The sequence below is a fragment of the Ambystoma mexicanum genome, chromosome 4q (assembly GCF_040938575.1).
Source record: "Ambystoma mexicanum isolate Mex_15411 chromosome 4q, UKY_AmexF1_1, whole genome shotgun sequence".
Classification (NCBI taxonomy): Eukaryota; Metazoa; Chordata; class Amphibia; order Caudata; family Ambystomatidae; genus Ambystoma; species Ambystoma mexicanum.
This window is the reverse complement of record NC_090928.1, coordinates 671,203,368-671,227,218: the sequence shown is the minus strand read 5'-3', so window position 1 is coordinate 671,227,218 and position 23,851 is coordinate 671,203,368. Positions and strand designations below refer to the sequence as shown.

The 23,851-nt window shown below is 46.2% G+C and overlaps 1 protein-coding gene across 5 annotated transcripts in view; it reads left to right on the top strand.

Moving 5' to 3' along the window:
- Positions 1–23,851, top strand: part of CCDC88A (coiled-coil domain containing 88A) — a 2,139,415-nt gene that overhangs the window by 324,365 nt on the left and 1,791,199 nt on the right. For all 5 annotated transcript variants that reach the window (XM_069608255.1, XM_069608254.1, XM_069608253.1 and 2 more), the window contains exon 5: positions 14,905–14,963. In XM_069608255.1, the coding sequence (XP_069464356.1) occupies positions 14,905–14,963 (59 nt within the window). The remainder of the gene's footprint in view (positions 1–14,904; positions 14,964–23,851) is intronic.

Sequence of the window (23,851 nt, the reverse complement as noted above, 5' to 3'; positions counted from 1 at the left end):
ACGAAATGGCTTAATGTTGATCAGAAAGATCATCCTCCCAGCGCCGCCAATGGTTCTTGAGTTAATAAACAAAGAAATAAATGGAGAGAATTGTAAGATGCTTACCAAATGGTCTGAAAAGAACAAACTCTTCCTGGAAATTCTGGGCAGTTCAGAAGAGGAACTAAAGAACAATCCAACAAAATTCAGAAAGTGCCTACTAGAACACGATTGGATACATACTTTGGACAAAGCCGCAGCCATACATCTCTCAAAAGCATTACCGTATAATCCAATAAAAATAAACCAAACAAGGATTTATCTGGCAAAAGTCCCTGACAAAAAGATATGGCAAGGCTTCTTGAGGATCCGCTTGAACCTGCTATATACAAACGAGATAATAGCAATTCGAAGCAAATCCAGCTTCAATAATTGTAGGTTCTGTGGACTTCCAGATCAAATAGAAACCATAAAACACCTGCTGTTAGAGTGCATGGGAACTCAAGCAGATCACAACACTCACCTTGATCACTTATTCAAAAACCTACAGTACTACAACAAGGAACAATGGTGGGCAAGGCTAATGAGTGGAGAGAAGTCTAGTTGGGTGGTTGCAGAAGTCCACTTTTTTCAGAAACTTGGCTTAGATAGGCCTCCTCTAAATGAAAGAGAAATGGGATTGGATTGACCAACATACTCACCTGCGGTCGCTGCAACTAATACATTTGCAAGGACAGGACTTGAGGATGAACTGGAAAAAGAACTACATTTAACTGAACTAAGGATTGAGATATGGATACATTCTTTTGTAAAAATTGTTTTACAATTAAATCAAAATAAAAAATAATAATTATAATAGCATTTTTATACAACTGCGTTAAAAATCCCACTTTCCGATGCAAACTGCAATCATTGTTTTCTGAAAAATGCTTTTTTAGAGTTACAGTTCGATGCCCAGGAAATCCGTTGGATAAAACCTTATATCGCTAAAACAAATCCAATACTTTTTCCTTCTATGGAATGCACACAATAAAAATGAAGATACTTAAAAAAAAAATAGAAGTGGTCACAGTTTAATCAATTTCACTGCTTCAAATCGAGATCTGAAACCATAATGGATGATAATCGGATGAAGCCATTTGCATCTAGCAGCATCATATGAAGGACAAGTAAATAAAAAGTGTGCTCCATCTTCCTCATGAGTTTTACAGAAGGTGCATGTAGACAAGGAATGTACACTAAAATCAGCTAGAGGCAAAATTCCCTAGCAACATTTTGTAAATAAAATGTTTGCATATGGCGAGGCGAAAACGAAAAGGTAGGATTCAACGCCTGGATTGATTTTAACTAGCATGTAATTAGTAGATAAAGAGTGAGAATAACATACATCTAATTTATCTTTCAGCACCCAGTCGTTAAAGAAATTCCTCAGTATACTTTTAGATAGAGTGCAGTATTTAATCGGCTCCTTCCATAATGCTTCCAGGCCTATAGTTATGAACATGTGTTTCACATAGGTGAACCATGGGAACGATTTGTCCCCTTTAGATGCCAATATATCAAGAATACTTTCTCTATATATGGTTAGAGTGATGGAGTTCCAGATTATAAACCAGTATAACACTGGTTTTAGCATTATTTCATATTTGGCCTCAGTGAGATCCAATTCCATTGCGGCTAGTACACAGGTTGCACTAGACAGAAAACCCAAGAGACGTTTCATGGTTTTGTTCTCTGAAATGCCCCCATAATTTTGTACCATAAGTAACTGTCGGAATGGCGTGTATTTTGTAGTTTTTGGTGGCAAATGAAAGTATTCTCCCACCAAAATGGGAGGAGAAACCTGCAACAGCACCACCATGTCTTACAGCTATGAAAGTGCTCTTCCGATCTGGTTGGCCCACTTAAGATTATTTGATAGATGGATTTTTGGGAGTGCTTGGCGGCCACTACTGGCCGGCTTGCATGACATAACTTTTGCTTTTGAAGTGTTTATTGTTAGGCCTTTAGTTCGACATATATTCACAAAAGAAGTACGCTGGTGCTGCAGGCGGACCAGACTTTATGCCATAAGGACGCCATTGTCCGCAGAGAACAGGAGGCTCCATTTTTGTTGACCAACAGTTGGGGTGTCCACCACTGTATTGTTAACCATAATGGCTATATCATTGATGTATAATAGAACAAGCAAAGGGGTGGGGCCCCGGGGGCCCACCCCTGTCTCACTCCAACATTAATAACCACTGGGTTTGTACAATCTCCCTTCGTGCCCCATCTAATACGTGCAAAATTGTTACAATATCATGATTTTATAGCATGCATTAGGTTAATCGGGATCCGAAGGTCTTCCATAAAAGCTCAAAGGTGGTCTTCAAATCAACAAAAGCTGAATAAATCGATTGGGCTTTCAATGTCGCAAATTTAACCAAGATGCAGTTTAGTCTGAAGCGCCTGATCTATTGTGCAAACCCCTTTTCAGAATGTATTCATATTTATCCTGGGGTGTGTGTTGTTCTCCGACTCCAATGGTAAGGGATAGGATGACCATGGGGGCATAGTACCACCACCCGCTACGTGATGCAGGACTTGGGTGTAATGCAGGAAGGATCCTGTGATCTACCTCGCCCTTCCAATGAGTTTTGACCCTTAAGGGACTGCACGAAAGACTGAATATTGAGCTGCTAGAAGATCTTTGCTAAACTGCCATAGAGCAGCGTGCCTAGCATGGAGAAATAAAAGTGTTAAGTCTTACTGGACTGAAGTTTCCAATGTATGCTCAAACTAGGAACATTTGTGTAACGGAAAGCTCTGATCTGCTAGAATAACAGCAAACCAATTCCAAGATGGCGTTAGCCTCAGACATTGATGCAGCCCACGCAGCAGCGAGGGAAAGGGTTGGGTTGAACAATGTGATCTCCTGAGAGTTCAAATAAACCAACTCTGCTTACTGACCAATTTACCCATAAACCTGAGAGAGAGGATGACGGGAGGAGGTCCCCCGATGTGGCACTATGTTCCTATGAATGGTATAGGATTTGTCAGAATACTTAAGGGGTACTGAGGGAGTAGAGGTGCAGAGAAGGAGTGTGTGGTGGCAGCAGAACCATTGATGGAAGGAATTGCCTATGCTAGAGTTAGAAGTCGTCCCACCAACCTAGCTAACCATTTAGTATAGAGGTTGTGAGCCCGAAGCTTTGTGGCTCTCAAGCCTCATTCCATTGGTCGACCAGATCTGGACGACTGCAATGTTTGTGCCTGGAATAGGATTCTAATGAAAAGGAGAAGAGGAAAAAAACATATATCGAACATCTAAGCACCCCCAGGCTGTGAGTGACTTAACCCCCTCCTGCTCCCATGGGATGATAGGAAAGAGCCTACGTTTGTGTGACCATTGAAACACCTTCTGAACTAGGGGCACTGACATTGGTTGTCAACACTGCCTCCTTGTCTTCAGTACCAGAGTGGGAAGAGTGTGTGGTGTTTAGTACTCTTAGCTGTTTGTTCTTCCTCTCAGTACCAGAATGTGGAGAGTATGTCCCAAGAGAGTAAAGATGGGGTGCTCACCTACAATAACACATAAAGGTCAGAGGTGGGCTAGATTGGTTGACGCTGAGGTAAGTGGGATACAATGTGTCGCCTGAAGGCATCCCACTCTCAATTTCCAAGGACCCTCCACCCAGGTGATCCTTCCTCGCTTGTCCATTGCCAGGGTCAGGATCCCAAGGAGATGGCCTTTCCCTGGCCACCTGCATAGAGGATCCCAGGGAAGTAGGAGCGAGAATACACTCGGGTTTCTCACAACTCTGGGTTTGTAGTTCTGCGTCTTATTTCCCTTCAGTTATATTTGACAATGTGATGGCATTCAAATTAATTTGAACTAATGCATGTTCTCCAAACACATTTTATATTGTCTTAATTTATCAACATGAATGTGTATTTATTTGTGATTAGCAGGTGAACGTGTTTTCATTCTATGTATTCATTATATGCCCATTTTTTTTATTAATTTGGATTTTAATGAATTTGCATATCAGTTGCTATATTATCTTGCTTGGTGATGCGCTGAACCTTTTTGTTAAGTGAAATCTGGGACCTAAATCCTCCAATATAGCTTTGAATCCTTTGGATTAGCAGATATTAAACAATGAGTAGGAGAATTATTAATGTTTATAAAGTGTGAAACAGGCTGTGGGCATTGTACTATGGTGCTCAAAATAAAGGACACATATAAATCAGTGTGAGGAGATAAAGTGCAAACTTGGCCTGGTGGGCGTAAGAAAAATATGAAAAAGATGGAAGTCAGCACAAAAAGCAACTTAAACATTAAAGCTAGGTGGTGCGACAAGCTGAAGGCTAGCTCTACATTTGTTCAGTTAGTCTACTATGTCCATAAGACAGCGTCTGTGAACTGTAAGCCTTAGCAAGGTGGGGGAGGTGTGATTGATCAGGACAAGGCCACGTACCTGAAACATGCAATGTGGTGTATCCAATGTGAGTGGTGGGGTCTGTGAGCAAAAGACAATAATAGTGATGTGAGCAACAGGTTGACAGATGAAGAGGAGGGTATATGAATATAGGCAATAATGAATCAGTAAAGGATACAGAACAGACATGGTTGTGGAAAATGCAGAGAGGGCCACTATGAGGGTACAAACGATGGGGAACAAGGCTACATGAAGAACACATGTATACATTGGTGGCAGAGATCTAAAGAGGGTGGGAAGGGGAGGAGGATAAACTGAATAACCAGAACCAAGAAAATAAGGAAGGGGGAGGCCAAGGATGAAGGACTGTGGAATGTAATGTACCAGGTGCAGATTCTTGCACAACTGAATAGGCAGTTTTGATCACATTTAGGTGGAGGATGGAGCTGCACAATCGAGGAGGCAGTATGAAAGTAAGCTTTTGGTTGCCAGTCTGCTGGATCTTAAAAGGAAGGTTTTTTGCTCCTTGTGAAATGTGAGATTAGGAGGGGCAGAATATGGAACAGAAGGAAGGAAATACATTTGTGTCTCACTTCCAGGGAAGCATTATTTTACTGGTTTTCATTTATTTTGAAGTTTAGAATGTCCTAGTGTAATGCTCATTGCTCCTGGCAGCCCTCTGAAATCGATAGTTTGTCTGCGAGGGATTTGAATGGCCATCTAGTTGGAAATTCAGTTGGAAATATGCACCCCCCTTCAAGGAGGCACAAATCCAGTGAGGCCAGGGTGATTTGTTTTTATTGACAACTACCAGAGATCAATTATGCTACAGCATGTTGAACAGCTCTTAGAGGGGTTAGTCTATTTTTTTGAAGTTGAACCAACTGTGTAATGAAGTAGACGTCTAGATTTTGCCTGTGCATTTACAAATGTTTTTTGATCAGATTGCAGAATTAGATGTTATATGTTCCTTAGAGTGCATCACTGTAGCTGGTCGTCCTTCACTCAGCTTGTCATGTGATGGTCAATATGTAATTTGGTGTCCAAGACAAGACCGGAACAATTTGGTTTGAGGATTAGGATTAGGGTTAGTAAAAACCTGCAGCAACACCTTCCACACTACCTTCTTGTTATAATTGGACAGGCTCAGATAGATTACCAAGGCGATGGGAAGGATTTTATATGTGGGATTTGACCTTACCAACAGCACATGTAGTAATGCACAAGCACCCACGTCTCTTATGAGATCATGGGTGATTCAGTAGAACGATAATATGCACACTCTACATCAGTAGGGGGATTTACAACTAGAAGTTGGGTTATGTTATATGTCACTTGTATAGAGCCTATTGCCATTGGTATGGCCTTGAAGCGCATTGGGTTGAACACCCTTTGGAAGACCGTAGTCAGAGATGTAATAGGTGAAGAAAGGATTTCTAAAGTGTATGTGTGCATTTTCTAGCCAGCACGAAGGTGGGTAGGGCATGGCTAGGTACCTAGCAGTATCCCATAGTTATCAGGTGAGAGAATAGTTTCTGTTACTAATTTGCATGGTTAATGTTAATGTTAAAGAACATTTGTACTGCGCACTATCACCACCGTAGTGGTCCCCTGGCGCTCTGGCGGCTCTGAAAAAAGGGGAGGAGAGGGGGTGGGTTAGTGGGAATAAGCTGGAAAGGTGCAAGAGAGCAGTGATGTGCTGTTGGCAGCCTCAGCCCGGTGGGTCCGTTGGCTGAGCTTGGGGTGTTTTATGGTCCGTAGTCGTTGTGTGCTGTTGTGCAAGTCTATGGCCCTCATTACGAGTTGCCCGGTAAAACCGGGTTCATTACCGGCATGCCGGAATGAGCGGGTCCGTGCACATATGAACCCGCTAATAGCGGGTCATTAAGAGTGCGCGAGCACGTGCGTTCCCCCATGCCGGTAGTGGCAATACCGCCATGCCGGTAAAGGGCCTCCAAGCCCCCTATACCGGCATCGCGGGGCCCGCCCATTGCGCTACCGCCTCACACTAACCCGTAAATACCGGCACGGTAATACCGGCATGTTATTACCGTGTTCGCAAAAAACGGACCCGGAAATTACGTCATCGCGCAGGAACAGGAAATGGGCCGGTGGCCATCTTTAAAAACACAATCCATTGCCATCCTCCATTACTACCACTACACCCGTGTTGTTGAGTGCCAAAACACAACCAGGATGTCAAAGGCTACCGGAAAAAGCACACAAAGGAAGAGGAAGCAGCACTTTTCAGATGCTGAATTGACAATGCTAGCGGACACCCTACAACAGCATGCTGACATAATACGAAACACGGACCTGAAGCATGCGACCCAAACGCGTAAAAAACGGGTGTGGCAGGAGGTTGCACAGAGGGTAACAGCAGTGGGGAGCACCCCAAGGAGTGTCCGGGATTGCAGAAAGCGCTGGGACGACCTCCGCCTCAGTGTCCGGAAGATCCTTGCGGAGAACCGGAGGGCCGCAATGGCGACAGGCGGTGGCACACACTCCCCTGTTAAGCTCACCACATGGGAGGAGATTGCAAGTGGATTCATCGACCCAGAATCCATAGAGGGGATTGGAGAGCAGGAGTTCGGGGCAGCTACTACAACAGAGGAAGGTGAGTGAACCATCACATCCACCAATAACAAAACATGATGTGACACAAGTGAGGTGGGAGTCCGATTAGGCAAGGCAATTCCTTTACCCAAGGCAACATCAACTCACCAACAGTATACTGATTGCCACCCCCTGCACCACACGCATGCTGCGTGAAATATGTAAACCCAACAGAGGTGCAACATGACCCATCCATGCCCATGTCCCCCCCCCCTAGACAATCCATTGCCACCAGCCATGCAATCATTGCCAACATGTCCCCTCAGTACACCAAATGCCACACAACAGAAATGAAATCATGCCTGAATGTATCAAGATATTACACTGCAACAAATCACAGCTGCCATTTGGCAATCTCACTGATGACCTGCATCTCTTCTATCCCCCAGGCACCGATGAGGAAGCTGGAACCCAGGACAGGGGGGCAAGCACATCCAGTGCACGCAAGGGGACCAGGGCCACCGCAACCCCCTCCTCCAAAAAATTGCCTGCAACCACTCCCAGTGTGCCACGCAAGGCATCATCTCTGCAGGGTGCACCTGCTGCGATAGTGCCAGCTGTACCGCCGGCCACCACGGACGTCGTGTCCACAGAGGTGGTCGAAGAGGCTGAAGAATCTACTGGATCGCCCAGCCTAACACCCATTGGCACCCCCTCGCCCCCTGCGGAGACAGAGAGCCTGGATGACCCATGTCTCCATGACTCCGACCTAGGAGATTCGGACATCGGCATTTTCGAGGACGACAGTGCCCAGTACGAGGGCCCCACGCAGGTGCCTGCCACCACCCTGCCTTCCACCACCCTGCCTTTCACCACCCCACCAGCCACCGGTACACCTGCGACAGAAACCCCCTTTGAGGTCTGTCTGTCAAGGGTGGAGGCCCGCCAAGACGAGATGCTGCAGATTATGTGGCAACAGGTCATTGCCGGTAATGGGGCCAAGAAGGCCATAACCACGGCCATTGCTGCAAATACAGCTGCCGTGGAGGCATCCACGTCTACATTCAGGCAGAGTGCATGGGGTCATTGACCGAGGCCCTACTAGCCAACATCAGGCAAGTGCAGCAGCCACACCATGGGTCTGCAAGGGGATTGACAAATGACACCTCCACCACGTCAACACCTTCCACCTCTGTTCAATCAAGCCCTGTGCGCTTAACGCACAGGAGCGCACGGCGCATGGCCATGGCACTCCCAGACCCAAAAGTCGCCAAAAAGGGACTTTCTGAAAAATGGAAAAAATGTGAGCAGTAACATTGGTGAAGGCAACACTGTTTGTTGCACACATGGGGACATTTGGGATCTGTGGGGTGGGTGAGGGAGTTTGTTGGGGGATTGTGGGAGGGGGGAGTGGGCACAGTTTTGCACTTTCATATAATACACAAGTTCTCTGGAGAACAATCCATGGCTGGACATTGTTATTTTTGGTGTGCATCCATTTAATGTGTTACGGTGTTCAGTGTCCACATTACAACATTCCCTTTGTGCATGTTCACATTGGCCCAGTGTCTGACTGACAAAAGTCATTCATGGTCCCTGTGTCAATTAGTGCTTGGCGTACAGCATGGCCGCCCCGTGCATCACGTACTGGCAGGGGGGCTCCTTCGCCTCCGTCTCCATCCCCTTCATCCTCACCCGGGCCATGCATGTCAATGTCAGGTGGCAGTGGTACATTCCTTCGGACGCACATGTTGTGCAGCATGACACAGGCCATGGTGATCTTTGCCACCTTCTCAGGCCTATGTAGGAGTGCCCCACCAGACCTGCTTAGGCAGCGGAACCGCGCCTTGAACAGGCCAAAGGTCTGCTCAATCACAAGACTGGTACGAGTGTGCACGATTGTACTCCTCTTCATGGCTGTTCTGCGGGTTCCGCACAGGGGTAAGTAGCCACGGCCTCAAGGGATATCCTCCATCACCTGCAAGCAGATACAAATAGGTGTGTCACTCTGAACTAACACCTTCAGGGAGCACAGTCATGGCAGCAGCTATTAGGTGTGAGCATGCACATGTCCCTGTACGTGTACCAAATAGTCACCTATATGGAATGTATACTGTAAAGAGGTGTGGAACACTGGATGGGGTTGAATAGATGATGCAGGGTGTAATCAGGCATGCTGAGGCAGTGCGACAATGTTTAGCCTCCAATTCATGCTGTATACTCTTTACTATGCATGGTCACACTGGGCGCATTGGCACAGTTGCCATCCTATTCAGTCATGCATTGCTTGCCATCACCATGGTGCCCCGGTTGTGCCTCTTACTTGTTGTCATCCATTTGCATAATTTGTGATATGTGGCCCAGTGATGTGTCATTTTCAGTTTGGCTGTGTCAGGTGAGGAGTGTTTAGCGCTGCATTCATTCTCCACTCACTGGCTATTGCCACCCAGGTGTACTTTTAACCCGCCCTTTCCCACCCTGGTAAACTATCCCCCCCCCCATTTCCCATCCTGGCAAACTATCCCCCCCATTTCCCACCCAGGTAAACTATCCCCCCCCTTTCCCACCCAGGTGTACTATCTCCCCCCTTCCGCATCCGCACACATGAGTACCCCACAGCATGGCCATGGGCCTGTTGTGCAACTCACCGAGCAGCCAGGCACGTGGTCCAGCATGTCGCTCCATGTGACGGGGTAGCGTGGAGTTGCGCAGTACCATGGCATCATGTGTGGATCCAGGAAATCGGGCGCAGCAATTGGTGATGATCTTGCTGGAGTCACATACCTTTTGCACATTGATGGAGTGGTATTGCTTGCGATTGCGGTACACCGCCTCTATGGCATGGGGGACAACCAATTCCACATGGGTGCAGTCGATGGCACCGACACAATTGGGCATGCCTGCCAGTGCATGGAAGCCTACTTTGGTTTCGGCTATCTCCTGGCCAGTCCGTGGTAGGGATATGTGGGTGCTTGCATGCTTCAGGAGGGCATCCAGCACTTGGTTCAGCATGCGTGAGAATAGTGGTTGTGAAATGCCATGCAGTTGGCCCACTGTGTGTTGGTAGGTGCCTGTGGCCAGGAAGTGTAGCACAGACACAACCTTCAGTAGTGGGGGGATGGCAGTGCGTATTTGTATGTGGCTGGCAATGTCGTTCTGTATCATGTCCACTATGGTGGTGATGGTGTCACGGTCCAACCGGTGCAAAGTGTGGATCTGCTCAGGGGTTAGGTTGAATGGGCTGGGTCTGGTGCGAGGGATTGGCTGCCTACGAGGCGCTGGTGGCTGCGCTGGTGGTAGTTGCTGGGCGTGTCTCACCCTCCTTCTCCTCCTGCGTCTCCTCTGTGCTGCCTGTTCTTGCTGCTGTAGTTGTTGTTGTTGTTGTTGCTGTTGATGCAGTAGTTGTAGCAGTATAGGCATGTCCTCCTGCGCATGATTGCAAATGCTAGTGGTAGCATTTTGGTGTAGGAAGGGGTGTGGTGTGTAGGTGTGCTCCTTTTGTACTGGGCCACTCTGCAATGCCTACACCTGTGGGGGGGATTGTGGTGTGTGGGTGTGCTCAGTTCATACTGGCGCAGCCTCCTTTGACTCCACCTGTGGGGATTGTGTGCACCTGTGGCAGCTGCCTTGTATCTTGGTTGCTGTTTGCGGGTGGTCCGCGATGCCTGTTTTTCCGGCATCATGCAGCCCGTTGTTACCGTGTTCGCGATGCCGGTATTTGCATGTTTGCGTGGGTTGTGATTGCCCCCTATTACCGGCATGCCGGTATTTACTACCTGAAGAGGCGCGTGTACGCACCTATGCCGCTATTAGCAGCACTGTAAATAACGGTGCCCTTAATACCGGGTTTGCGGGTCAGAATGCTACGGAACGTTAAATGATGCCGGTATTTATATACCGGCATCATTTTTCCCTTACCAGCATAACTCGTAATGAGGCCCTATGTGTGGTTTGTTTTGTTGTTGCATTGTTGTGAAGTTTGTGCGGATTACTGCGTTTTAGGCTTGTGGTTGTGTTTGGTTATAGTTTGAAAGGTGTATGCAGAGGGATGGAATTGTTAGTTGGTTGGTTAATTGGCATTGCTGTCCTTGCAATTGTGGGATTCCATCTAGGTGCGGTACATGCTAACAGTCGCATTTCTATCTAGATGCCGCTTAAGCTAAAGTTCAGAATTCCATACTAGAGTGGCACATGCTAACAGTCACATTTCTGTCTAGATGCGACGCAAGCTAGGGTTCAGAATCCTGAGTGTGGTGTATGCTGACAGTCACATTTCTATCTAGATGCGACGCAAGCTAGGTTCAGAATTCTAAGTGTGGTGCATTCTAAGAATCACATTTCTATCTAGATGCGTCGCAAGCTAGGTTCAGAATTCTAAGTGTGGTGCATGCTAAGAATCACATAGTATTCTATTGGATGAGGTGATGTGTGTGTAATCGAGTAGCTTTTATTGAGAGGTATGTAGGTGAGTGGGCCGAGCCTGTACGGGATACAGTTATGTTTCATAATGCAAGTATGGCAGTGGAACACCGTAGCAAAATATGGTTGAGAAACCCACACCCTGTACCCTAAGGGAAGCAAAGCAAATATGGTAGTGGAACACTGTAGCAAAATAAAGTTGAGAAACCCACACCCTGGACCCTAAGGGAAGAAAAGCAAGTATGGCAGCGGAAAACGGTAGCAAATACAAAAACAGCGATATTAAAAAATACTGCTTTGCAGCAATGGCGTAGTCTCCTACCTGGCTGTAATTGCAAACTGTGAGGGCGAGACCTGGGGTTGCACAGGGCTAAAAGGCAAACCAGGATGGAAGACGGCCAAGGAAGGTGCACTTTTCCTGAGCCCTTAGCCGGCTGCCCGGGAAGGAAGGATAGGAGTTATTATTCTTCTGTGTTGCGTTGTTCACGCAGGACCAATCAGGATCTGGTGCGGGCAGGCATGCAGGGGAAAGGCCAAACAAGGCCCTGTTGGGTGTGCTGGGGGCACGTGGGCTGCTGCAATGGGTTGTGGGCCTTTGTGCTGGGGCCTGGGAACCTCAGAGCCAGGGAAGGGTGCTTACTGCTTATATGTTATGCAGGGAAAGAGTAAAGTCGCTCTGAGCCTTGAGCACCGAGTCCTCTGCTTCTGTATTGCATTGATCACGCAGGACCAATCAGTAGTGGGCGGTGGTGGGCACGCGGGGGGAAGGCCAAATAAGGGCCTGTTGGGTGTACTGGGGGGGAATAAGGGCTGCTGCAAGGAGCTATGGGCCTTTGTACCAGGGTGGGGGCTAACCACAGCTAGGAAAAGGCACTTTGCGGCTTCCGTGGTATGTGGGGTAAGAGCCCTACACATTTGGGTCAGCCCAGACCAATTTTGTTCTTAACGTAAGAATGTCTGCCTCCCCATGCTTCCACATTCTTAATAATTGTTCAAATTATACACATTTTCTTTCCATTTCAATTTTTGTGACTTTGTTTGTTCATTCTTGACATTCTCTTTATCCACCCTAAATATTGGAGGTGGAAAGACCTTCCACCCCCCCTGGTATCTTCCCCTGTCGTTCCAGGGCTTCCCAAAAGTCTAGTACCTCTGGGTACAGTTGTTGCAAACTAGTGGCTGCAGAGTATCCTTGTGGTTCCCGTCCGTACTTTTCTACAGGGATGCACCATGTAACTTCCACCAAGACTTGCTGATGGTTGCCACGTTCAGTGAGTTTCCCCTCTTACAACCTAGGCTGAGGCAATGTACCCATTGAGAGATACAACCAACTGCTTGACACAGTGGCGAGTTGAGTGAGCATGAGCACCCTGGCCTATACCTTGAAGGGAGGCGTTGCAGGCACAATGTGACATAGCTGTGTGCAATTATTTATTTATATATTTATTTTTCCTTTCGCCCCTTTTCCGGTGTTCGGAAACTGAACCTGTGGGCCGTCAACCTTTGTACCCCCGGCTGTTTCCATTGGTTGCTCTCATTCTCAAATGAGTTCAGCAATGATAGTCCAGCCGCCCTCTCTAATTGACCCCTATCTCCTCCAAACTAGACTGTTCTGATAATCTTTCTCTACTACTTTTATTAACCTCTTTAACATTTGGAAAAATGTGTCCTCTTATTAACCACTCTACTACACTCTAATCTCGCCTTTGTACGCCACAAATTCGACTACTGCTCAAGCCTACTCCCTAACGTCCTCTCCTACCTCTCTGTAGACAGGCCCCACAACTTTGCTATTCGCACTCTTATCTAGCTGCCCAGATCCTCACCACGTGTACCTACCAGCAACATGCTGCTTTGCTCTCTATACAAGACTGCACTCTTTTCCCTTTTCTTGTCCTGGACTACTAAGCTAAGAATAGTCATGCACCTCCGTACCTATTTGATTATAACTCAATTTACTAACCATCTTGTTCCTCTGATCCTCACCGTTCTGCACTTGCCCTGCCTGCCCCATAACGCCCCCTGCTCTTTCTCTCGACTGGACACACTTTCTATAGCAATCAAAAGCCAGTCCCGCTGTGGATCTCTTTAAAGCTTGGCTTAAACTTAATTTACTTGGTTACCGGGAGCTCTCCCTGCCCACTCCGACAGTCTGACCCCACCACTACTTCCAGTAACCATTCACCATATATTTGTTACATTTCATAGTACTACTCTGTAGTTTACACTTGCCCCGTTCGATTAATCTTACCTTTGCAAATCACCTGTTTTCCGTATTGTCTCTGCAGTGTGTCCAATTTATTCACCCACACATAGACTGGCTCACCACTTCTTCTCTTCGAGCTAATGCACTGGCATCCTTCCTAGGAACTCCACCATCGACACTGTGCTATCTAAGGTAATTTCAGAATGAAATTGGCATCCCCGTCCTCAAAGTATATACCACTAAAATTATCGTTGAAATACATAATACACATTGTACCATTTCACTGCGAAATTTAGAACTGAAATTGTTGAGGTGAACAATTTATCAAAATCTTAGTCAAGTACTACCACCCGCCCTTATGTTTCCAAGATTTTGGTTGTATAAAAGACCATAGTGATAAAGATAGCACAAATCACTCCCAGCCCATCGTGATGCTCCATCAATGATTTCCCTCCTTTTAACACAACCCACCCATAACCCTTATGTATATATTGCCCTACTCCCTTAATATCTGAGCAATTTGATCTTTCCCAATATTTGTCCTTTTCCTGTGTCTTCCAGTTTCTTTATTTCTCCCTCCTTCCATTCCCCCTTAGAACACTCAGGCCCATGCTCAAACCATTTCCTTTCCCTCCCATTTAGTGTCATATTTCCATCCTACCTGGGGATCATCCCCATATCCTAAATCCTAACACCACAACACTCGGGCTCATTATAACCTTGCCTGATCCTAGCGGTGAATCCGACATGATACCAGCAAATGGAATTACCGTTATCGCCATCGTTCGTCCCCATTCCATGGAGTCCTATAGGAATCCATGGGGGACTTTGCCCGTATCACAGGCGCAGTATTACCGGCACCTGTAATACTGGTGATTTTTCCCGCAAGTGTGGCGAGATTAGCTCCAGCTCTTAGCTGGAGGTGATTCCTTCACCCCATTGGAAAACATGTATTTGGCCAGTGCAGAAACGTGCCAGTATACGTTAATACCAGCACGTTAATTCTGCACCGGTCAATTTATAACGAGGTCCACTGTTTCCTATTCATGCTCATATTTACTTCCAAGTTAGTAGCATATTCTTTTTTTTCCATGGTTAAAAGGTTGAAGTGATAGAAACCCCTGCTGAGCAGATTATCTATGACATTTTTTCAAATAAACTGCATTTCAATGGAGATTACGTTTTGCTGTTCGGCAGGCCAGCAAACCACCTTTGATTTGCATGTTATTAACAATTATCAATAGGTTGGTGACATAAAAATGTCTTAAAAAATAAATAAGTATTAAAGACACAACTATATTTCTGTCTCTTACATTGTAGAACAAGGAACTGAAGAGGTGCAAAAGTTGCTCTTACTTTTACTGGGCTGTGCTGTTCAAGTGAGTATTGCAATATTTTCAGTTCTCTTTGTTATGCCTGTCCAAACTTTTCACCCACCTTTACATGGGCCCCAGAAAAGCCTACATGATTTTTTTTAGATGGCCACATTAATGGCAGACATGAATACAATGATGGGTGCAACCAGTGCATATACTGACATTTGCGGGTCTGAGCTCTATGAATAACAAAGCATACTATAGATGAATAATTTAACTAATGCAAAAAATAATAAAACCTCATTAAATGTCAATTTGTTTTCAGGTGATTTTGCCTACAAAGTAAATTAATTGTACATGTTTCATTTTTTTCTTTGTTAATGTTATTAGGATTAGTACCGCGCGCTGCTGCCATCTGCGTGGTCTCCAGGCCCTCTGGTCATTCTGGAAAAGAGTGGGTGGGTTTGGTTAGTTGAGAGGAGATGGAAAAAGAAAGTTTGCAGTGTTTTGTTTTGATGGTACAAATCAGAAGTGCCCTGAGCTCTGCATGCGTACGTTAAAGCGTGCTTGAGCATTGAGAGCCTGTGTACAGAGAGGGAAACTCATGCTTGCAGTGTCGTTTGTCCATTGTTCTGGGGCTGGGTTTGTCAGTTGGTTTTAGAAGTATAGTGTTGTGTTTTTTGGAGTGCTCTGTGGGAGATGTAGAGGGCCTTGAGGTGGATTCTTTTTTTTACTGGTAGCTAGTTTAATACCCTAAGACCCATTGTTAGATGTTCCCTCCTGTTCAATCTGAGTCATAGGCTGGACACTGTGTTTTTTGCGAGGTAGTCCGGCATACTTAGATAAATGCTGTTAGCAGAATCAATTTTTGAGGGAACCAGAGAATTGACAGCCATCGTTCGGTGTGGGACAGTAACATAGCAAGGCTATTACTACTTTTAGACTTTTGCAATGTCTTGGAGTTCCAGCGTGAGGCTATTGTCATTAGAATGCTGAGATTCTTGACCACTGTAGATGTTTTAGGGCAGTTACCCACTTTCAGAGGCCATTCTACAGGTGTTTCAAGGTCGGCGTAATGCAAGACTATCATTATTTCTGTTTTCTCTAGGCTGAATTTGAGGTTGTTAGCCTTCATCCATCACTTACTTGTGTCGGGCAGTTGCTGAGGGTGGTGCTGAATTTTGCGTTGCATACCTTTTTAATACATTGTAGTTGGGCTCATCAGAAATAAGCCTCTCTGTCCCACTTCTGACTTTGGCACAACACTAGTCAGTCTCTTTTTATGAATGTTAATAAGGCTTAAAATTGCTGAGGCCTATATACTCCTGCTTATAGGCACGAGCGTAGAATCTCCCAGCTAGCTTGATGGGTGTGTGTGTGTGTGCGCATGGCTTTCATGTAGAAGTTAGATTTGTGGTACGCCATGTACCAGCTTCTCAAGGTAGCTCCTGCTTACTGACGGACACCTGATACACAGGAGCTGCATTTAGCTCCTGCTCAAAAACCCCTTTTCACAAACGTTGTTATGGTCAGTTGCAAAGTAGCATTCATTTAAAAAAAATAAAAATGTTGTAACATCATAAGGTCTGGCAACTTGTTTGATGTGGCTTTGTGTATTTGCAAAACATTCTCCGACCTGATCTGCTTTTTGTATCCTTGCGTTCCCTCTTTAATAACTGGTTGGGAGACCCTGTTCATGCAATGGGTTAGACTGTAATACTGCTGTTACTTAATGAACTTTAGAAAAGAGGCTGAATATATCAGCCTTATCACACATCCTTTTTATACAGTAACAGACAGACTTAAAAAAAAGTTGCTTCACAGTGGCCATTTTTACCTTGCTCCATTAGGATGACTCTTAACTTTGGACACACTTGCTTCACAATGCACTTCCATTTTGATATTGGGTATTGTACGCAGACCTAGCTTTGGGAAGCAATGGGGCGCTTTACAATAATAGGGGGAAGAATTAGGTTATAGAGCAGAGGGGGATCTAACAGTTTTTCAAATTCTCTAAACTCTCTGCATGTACAAATGTTCACTTCATAGGCTTTACTAGGTATACTTTTAATGTGCCTTGAACTTAGACAAATGTTCACTGCATAGATTTTACTGGGGATCATTTGTGGGTGACGGGGGAGTCGGGGGGGGGGGAGGGGCCCGTCCCAAAGAATCATGCAGAGTCTTAAAGAAAAATCCAAGGGTGTTTATTACAAAAACAGTGGTCAGAATGGCTGGTGATCTCAAGTTCAATGGCTTCCTGGGTCCTTTGGAGTTGGCGCTAGGGCTGGCCCTTTCCTCTCTCGTCTTCCCTGGGCCTGTGTCCTGCCTCGTAACCCCTGACGTCCCTACCAGGTTGTTAGTAACTCAACAATTGGTAACCCCTGTCTTTCACGTCTCTGCACCTCAGGTGTTTACCCTAAGATGTTGGCTATCTGACTCCCTAGGGAACTTCTAGCTTTCCCCCTCCTATCCCCGCTTTGGCAAAAAAGTGCTAACAATCGAGGGCAACAACAGTTAAAGCGGCCAAAGCCCTGGCGATAGTGGCTCGCTATGAAAGCGAAATGTGGCACCGGTTGGCTCCCATGTTAGAGAAATTGCCAGAGCAACAGCAAAAGGAGGCAATGACATTGGTCATTGAGGGTGAGGAGGCCTCAAACCACAGTATCAACATTGCAGGTGATCTCGCTGAGACGGGATTCAAGCAAATTGGTAATGGGGTTGTCCTTAGAAGACAAGGATAGCTACGCTGCACCGACTTTTGACAGGAGGTGCAAAATAAGGTCGTTGAAATGCCGTTTGAGGGAGAGAACTTTTTTGACGACAAAATCGATGAGGCCCTTAAGGCAATGAAGGCAGACCCTGATACTGCTAGATCATTAACTGCCTTAGAGGGCAGAAGATCTTTTCGTCCCTTTAGAGGAGCCTCAAGCCACACCAGATTATCGTCCTCAAGGGACAACAAGAACTACAGGAGATCCGGCTACTACTGTCAGGGATATAGAAGGAACTACCAGTCCTCCCAAAGCAGCAGGGATTACCACCAAGTAGAGCGCAAACGGGGATCGAACACCTCATAAAAAGGTAGGCAGAGCAAAGTCCAACAATGATTGCCTCAAATGCACACCAGTGGGATAGCAAACGGTTACAAAGGACAGATGGGTGCTAGATGCCATCCAACACGGCCATCTATTTGAGTTTCAACGCACGCAGAAACCCTTACCTCCCGTAAAGGTGTCACATCCACACCTTCAAATTCTCCAACAAGAAGTATGGCAAATGTTTAAAAAAACAGGCAATAGGAGTTCCTCCTTCATCGAGGGGAAAAGGAGTATACTCAAGATACTTCATGGTGAAGAAGGCAGATGGAAAATGGCGCCCAATCCTGGACCTATGAAAATTAAACAAAACATCAAAAAACAAAAGTGCAAAATGGTCACACTACAAGACGTCATAAAGGCTGTACAGCCTCACGAATATCTAGCTGCTTTAGACCTGAAAGATGCTTACTTTCACATCCTGATACATCTGAGACATCGACAGTATCTCACATTCAACGTCGGCGAAAGTCATTACAAGTTCTGAGTCCTTCCATTCGGCCTCAAATGAGCCCCCACGACGTTCACCAAATGCCTAGCACCAGTGGCGCCTGTCCTCAGAAACAGGGCCACCATGTCTACCCATACATAGACGACCGGTTGGTCCGAGGCTCAACACACCTAGAAACCGTGACTTTGCTGAGGCAAACACACTTCTCCAACAATTGATATTTGCAATCAAATACGAAAAATCGTGCATAGTGCCAACAAAATGTTTGGTGTTCCTGGGTGCACAGTTTTTCTCGGGACAGGCCCCCGTCAGTCCCTCAGCTGACAGAGTGAAAAAATTGATAACTTTGGCACGCTCGTTCACCCCAAACAAACAGACCACAGTGCGCAAATAAATGGCTCTACTAAGGGACCATGTCATCCTGAATTCTGCTAATACTCAATTGCAGGCTACACATACGACCAGTAAAGCGTTTTCTAGCTACCAGATGGTTCACGACACAAGGATCCTGGGAAGACATAAATATCACCACTGCACTCTCAAAATCAATGAAATGGTGGACGGTCCTCGATAACATCTCGAAAGGGATGCCTCTGGTAGAACCTACTCACCATCTCACTATCTTGACTGATGCCTCCTTGGTGGGCTGGTGAGCTCACCTACGAGAACACCAGATCAAAGGCCTGTGGACTCCCGAAGACTCGACTCTGCAAATAAATGTCATGTAGCTGCGTGCGGTCAATTGGGCCCTAAAATCCTTCGTTCCAATGATCAAGAATTCAGTAGTGCGGATCCTCACGGACAATACCACCACAATGTTTTACCTGCGCAAGCAAGGCGGAACAAGGTCAAACACCTTGTCTCAGGAAGCTCAAACCATTTAGCACTGGTCCATTCACAACAATATCGGGCTGCAAGCATGCCACCTTCTGGGAATACACAACCAGCAGGTAGACTCCCTCACCAAGGACTCTATGCAGTGCCACGAAAGGCGCCTTCATGACAACCAAATAAACAAGATCTTCTCAGCGTGCGACCAGCCTCCTCTGGATCTCTTTGCCACAAGGGAGAACAAAGAGCTGCAAAGAATTTGCGAGCAGGTTAGCACACCCCAGGTCACAAGGGGACATGTTCTCTTTCCCAGGGAGCGGCATCTTCGCATAATCTTTCCCTCCATTCCCGCTGATCAGGAAGACAGACCAGAGGATCCGCAGATACCATTGCAAGATAATCCTAGAGCACCATAGTGGGCCAGATAATCCTGGTTCTCAGACCTCCTTCAGCTATCGGCGGACAGCTCAATACATCTGGGGTCCCACGCCAACCTCCTGTCACAGAACGATGGTGCAATTCTACATCACGACCCAGGCTCCCTCAAGCTGACAGGGTGGCTCATGATCACATCGAGTTCGGCCATCTAGCTATCCCGAAGGAATGTTAGCGCATACTAGCGGCAGCTAGGGAACCTTCAACTATCCTACAACCAGAAGTGGAGAAGGTTCTGCGCATGGTGTTCGCAGCAGTCCAACCTTCACCCAATGACCATACAACCACAACAAGTTCTGCCCTATTTGTGGAAAATGGAAAAGGAAGGTCTTGCTGCTTTCTCCCCCATAAAGGTGCACCTAGCAGCAATCTCCAGGTTCACCAGAAAAAGAGGAAAACCTCCTCTTTACAGCGAAATGCTTCTTAGGCACTTTCCAAAGGGGCTTTTTCACGTTTTTCCACCAAAGAAAAGAATTCCACCGGTTTGGGGTTTACATCTGGTCCTAGCCGGCCTCATGAAAACCCCTTTTTAACCTCTCTTTGGTAGACATCGAGTTTGTAACCTGGAAGGTGGCGTTCCTGATTGCCATTACATCCTCCAGACGAGTCTCTGAACTACAGGCTTTAGTAGTGGATCCTCCGTATCTCCGTTTTGCAAAGGACAAAGTAATTCTCTCCACTAATCCTCACTTTATCCCAAAAGTACCATCTGAATTCCACAAGAATGCAACTATCACCTTACCTACATTCTCCAAGAACACCATCTCCCCAGCAGAGAGAGCATTGCACTCCCTGGATGTAAAAAAGGTGTTAAAATACTACTTGGACTGGACAAAATCCCTTAGAACAACGAGACAACTCTTTATCGCTTTTGGGCCCTTGAACAAAGGGAAAGCCATCACAAACAGGGCATCGCAAGGTGGATATCCTCAGCGATTTCCTTCTGCCACACAAAAGCCAACAGGCCTCTGCAAACTACAGCCAGAGCACATTCTGTTACAGCCACAGCAGCCTCGGCAGCTCTCTGGGCAGTAGTGCCCATCAAAGACATTTGGCAAGCGGCAACATGGGCAGTGCCTCACACATTTTCTAGGCACTACTGCCTACAACAACAGCACGCAGAAGACATTCAAATGGGATGAGCAGTCCTCCAACGGCTGTTCCAGTAAGGTAAGCCCTGCAGCTTCCAGGGTTTTTTCTTTGTTATTTACATATTTATACTTCTGGTATGAGCGTAAAGAATGCAAAGGTTCCAAATCTTTGTTTGCCTGATTTTTCTCCTCCAGACAGTTATACTGCTATAAAATCTATTCACAGCATGTGAATCCATGAAAGATCCAATGGTGGAGAAGGGAGTAGTTTCTTACCTGTACCTCCATTTCTCCAGCGTTGGTAAAAATGGAGTTACAGATAAGAAACTACTCCCTTCTCTCACTCAGCGTCACTCTCACTTCTTTCAGACCCTCTCTCTCCTGACCCTTCCAAATACTGGTCCTTTACGCTGTTCTCCCACCACATCGCTGTCCCTCCCAAATCTCACTCTGCCTTCCTACTGTTACGCTCACCTGGTTCCCACAGGGGCGTAGATCGGACCCGGACAGCTGCGGTCTCCACCAACGTGATGCGTAGTGAAGAGATGACAGTCTGGACTGGCCCACCTAATCTTCTGCTGGACTCGTAGAAGTATTCTCCTGCAAGTGGAGAAAGGGATTTAGCCACCCGTGGACTTTAGTGATGGCCCCCCAACAATTCTCGTTCTCCCCACTAATCACCTCCGATATTCCCTTTTGGTAACCTCACCTTATGTTTTTAAATGATGAGCTCTCCATCCTGCAGGCATGCAGGGGCGCGTAGATACCAGTTACTTCACTGGGTTGAAGGTACTGGAGGAGTTCCGGAGGAATATTGACTCTAGTGTCTATAAAGTTCAAAGAGTTCAATATGTCCGATGTTCACTCTTGTTCCATTCCCTCGTTAGGTTGCAGCTGGGTCCAAAAGAATATTGCCTGGAGGCAGCTGATGGCGTTCAGGTAAGAGCCTGTATTACCAAACACTGTCCGGTAAAAGTTGCATGAGTTTAACTTGCTGTTTTAGAGCCTGTATTACCAAACACTGTCCGGTAAAAGTTGCATGAGTTTAACTTGCTGTTTTCTCTCCCTTTATAGGTGCGGCATAGGAAGATGCAGCGAATTAAAGAATAATACCTCCGGTGGTAAAGCAGGTAAGCCTATGGTGGCAAAGAGATTGTCCTTGTTGGTTTTCTCGGCTCACCTTGTTATTCCTTTTGTTTTCCCCCCAGGTGCTGGGTTTCGACGAAGAAAATGATGGAGGCAGCGCCGAGTCGAAAGATGCTGTGGACTGGTGAGTATAACGCGGCGCTGCTGTTGGCGAAGCGACGCGTGTTGAAATAATGTCCTTTCCAGGCTCGGAGATGTGCTGGGTCTGGATTCGGGTAAGGAATCAAATAATGTCTGTGATCTAACCTCTTCTCCTTTCTTTGCCTTTTGTCTAGGAGCTCCGGATTCGAGGCGGGCGTGGCAGAAGACTGGATGCTGACTTGCAGACACGGTGAGCATCACGCTGCTGGATGCAGAATAACGCAAAGCATGGGCTGCTGTTCGGGCGTGGTTTAAATAGCCGGCAAAGTAGTCCCAGGTAAGAAGTTCCCCAGAACCACACCCGAGTGAAAAATAGTCCCTGTAATAAAATAGTCCCATCCAGGCCTCACGTTGGCTTGGACTCATTTGCAGCATGGTCTGCATAAGGTAAGTAAAGTCTATGAGCCTGGCGCCTATGGCCCCAGGACTGATTTCTATGATGAGCCTGTTGGGGTTTTAATGAGTATCTGGATGCCTGCTCCTGGGGCTGATGGACTCGATCCGGATGCCCGGGGGTAGGCATCATGACAGCACTCCCCCCATCCCCCCACAAGGCCCCTCCTAAAGTTGTTCTTCCCCTTGGCCCTGGCTTGTCTGGGAAGTCCCGATGGAATTTTTTCACCAATCGAGGAGCATGAACGTGGTCACTAGGTTTCCATGACCTTTCTTGTGGTCCGTAACCCTTCCAGTCGATTAAATAAAAAAGTCTTGATTTAACCATTTTAGAGTCCAGGATGTTTTTTACCTCAAATTCAGGTTCTCCATCTATTAGGATGGGGTCATGTGGTTTGGTTAATCTTGTCCCGGGTTGAACTGGTTTTTAGAAGTGAAACATGAAAGACAGGATGAATCCGCATATTAGAGGCTAATTCTAATTTGACGGCCACCGGTTTGATAATGGCCTTAATGGTGTAAGGTCCCAAATATCTAGGATTAAAAGTCCGAGTTCCTTTCAGAGGAATATGTCTTGTAGACAGCCAAACTTGGTCTCCGATTCGATATGGTGGGGTCTCACTTCTATGTTGATTAGCATTTTATTTTTCTTGTATTTCTCTTTTGCTTGTTTCAAATGTTTTGTTGCCTCTTTAAAGGCTTGTGTAATAGTAGAATGCAAATGAGTTACTGCCGGCATTTCTAAATGCTGGGGCGAATCGAGTTCTGAGGTTCGAGGATGATGTCCATATATGGTATAAAAGGGGCTTTGTCGGGTTCCTGAATGTACAGAGTTATTGTATGCATATTCAGAAATCCATAAAATGTCCTTCCAATTACCTTCGGTTTGGTGGAGCATACAACGTAGGTATTGTTCAAGAGTCTGGTTGGTTCTCTCCGTCTGACCATCGGTTTGGGGATGGTGACTGGTTGATAACCTTACGTCGATTTGTGCCAATTGACAACACTTCTGCCAAAATTGTGAAATGAACTGACTATCTCGGTCAGAGATCAATAGGGAAAGAAATCCATGTATTCGAACAATATTTTCGAGAAATTCCTTGGCCAAGATTGAAGCAGAAGGTAATCCTTTTAAAGGAATAAAGTTGGCCATCTTGGAAAAAAGATCCACAATAACTAGAATGGTGTTGAATCCATTACATGGCGGTAGATCTGTAATAAAGTCTAAAGACAAGTGTGCCATGGTGTGGGTGGAATATCTAAAGGTTGTAAAAGACCAGCTGGTTTCTTCTTTTGGCTTTTGTTCTGGGCGCAGATGCCACAAGACAGTACAAATGACTTTACATCTTTTCGCCAGGTGGGCCA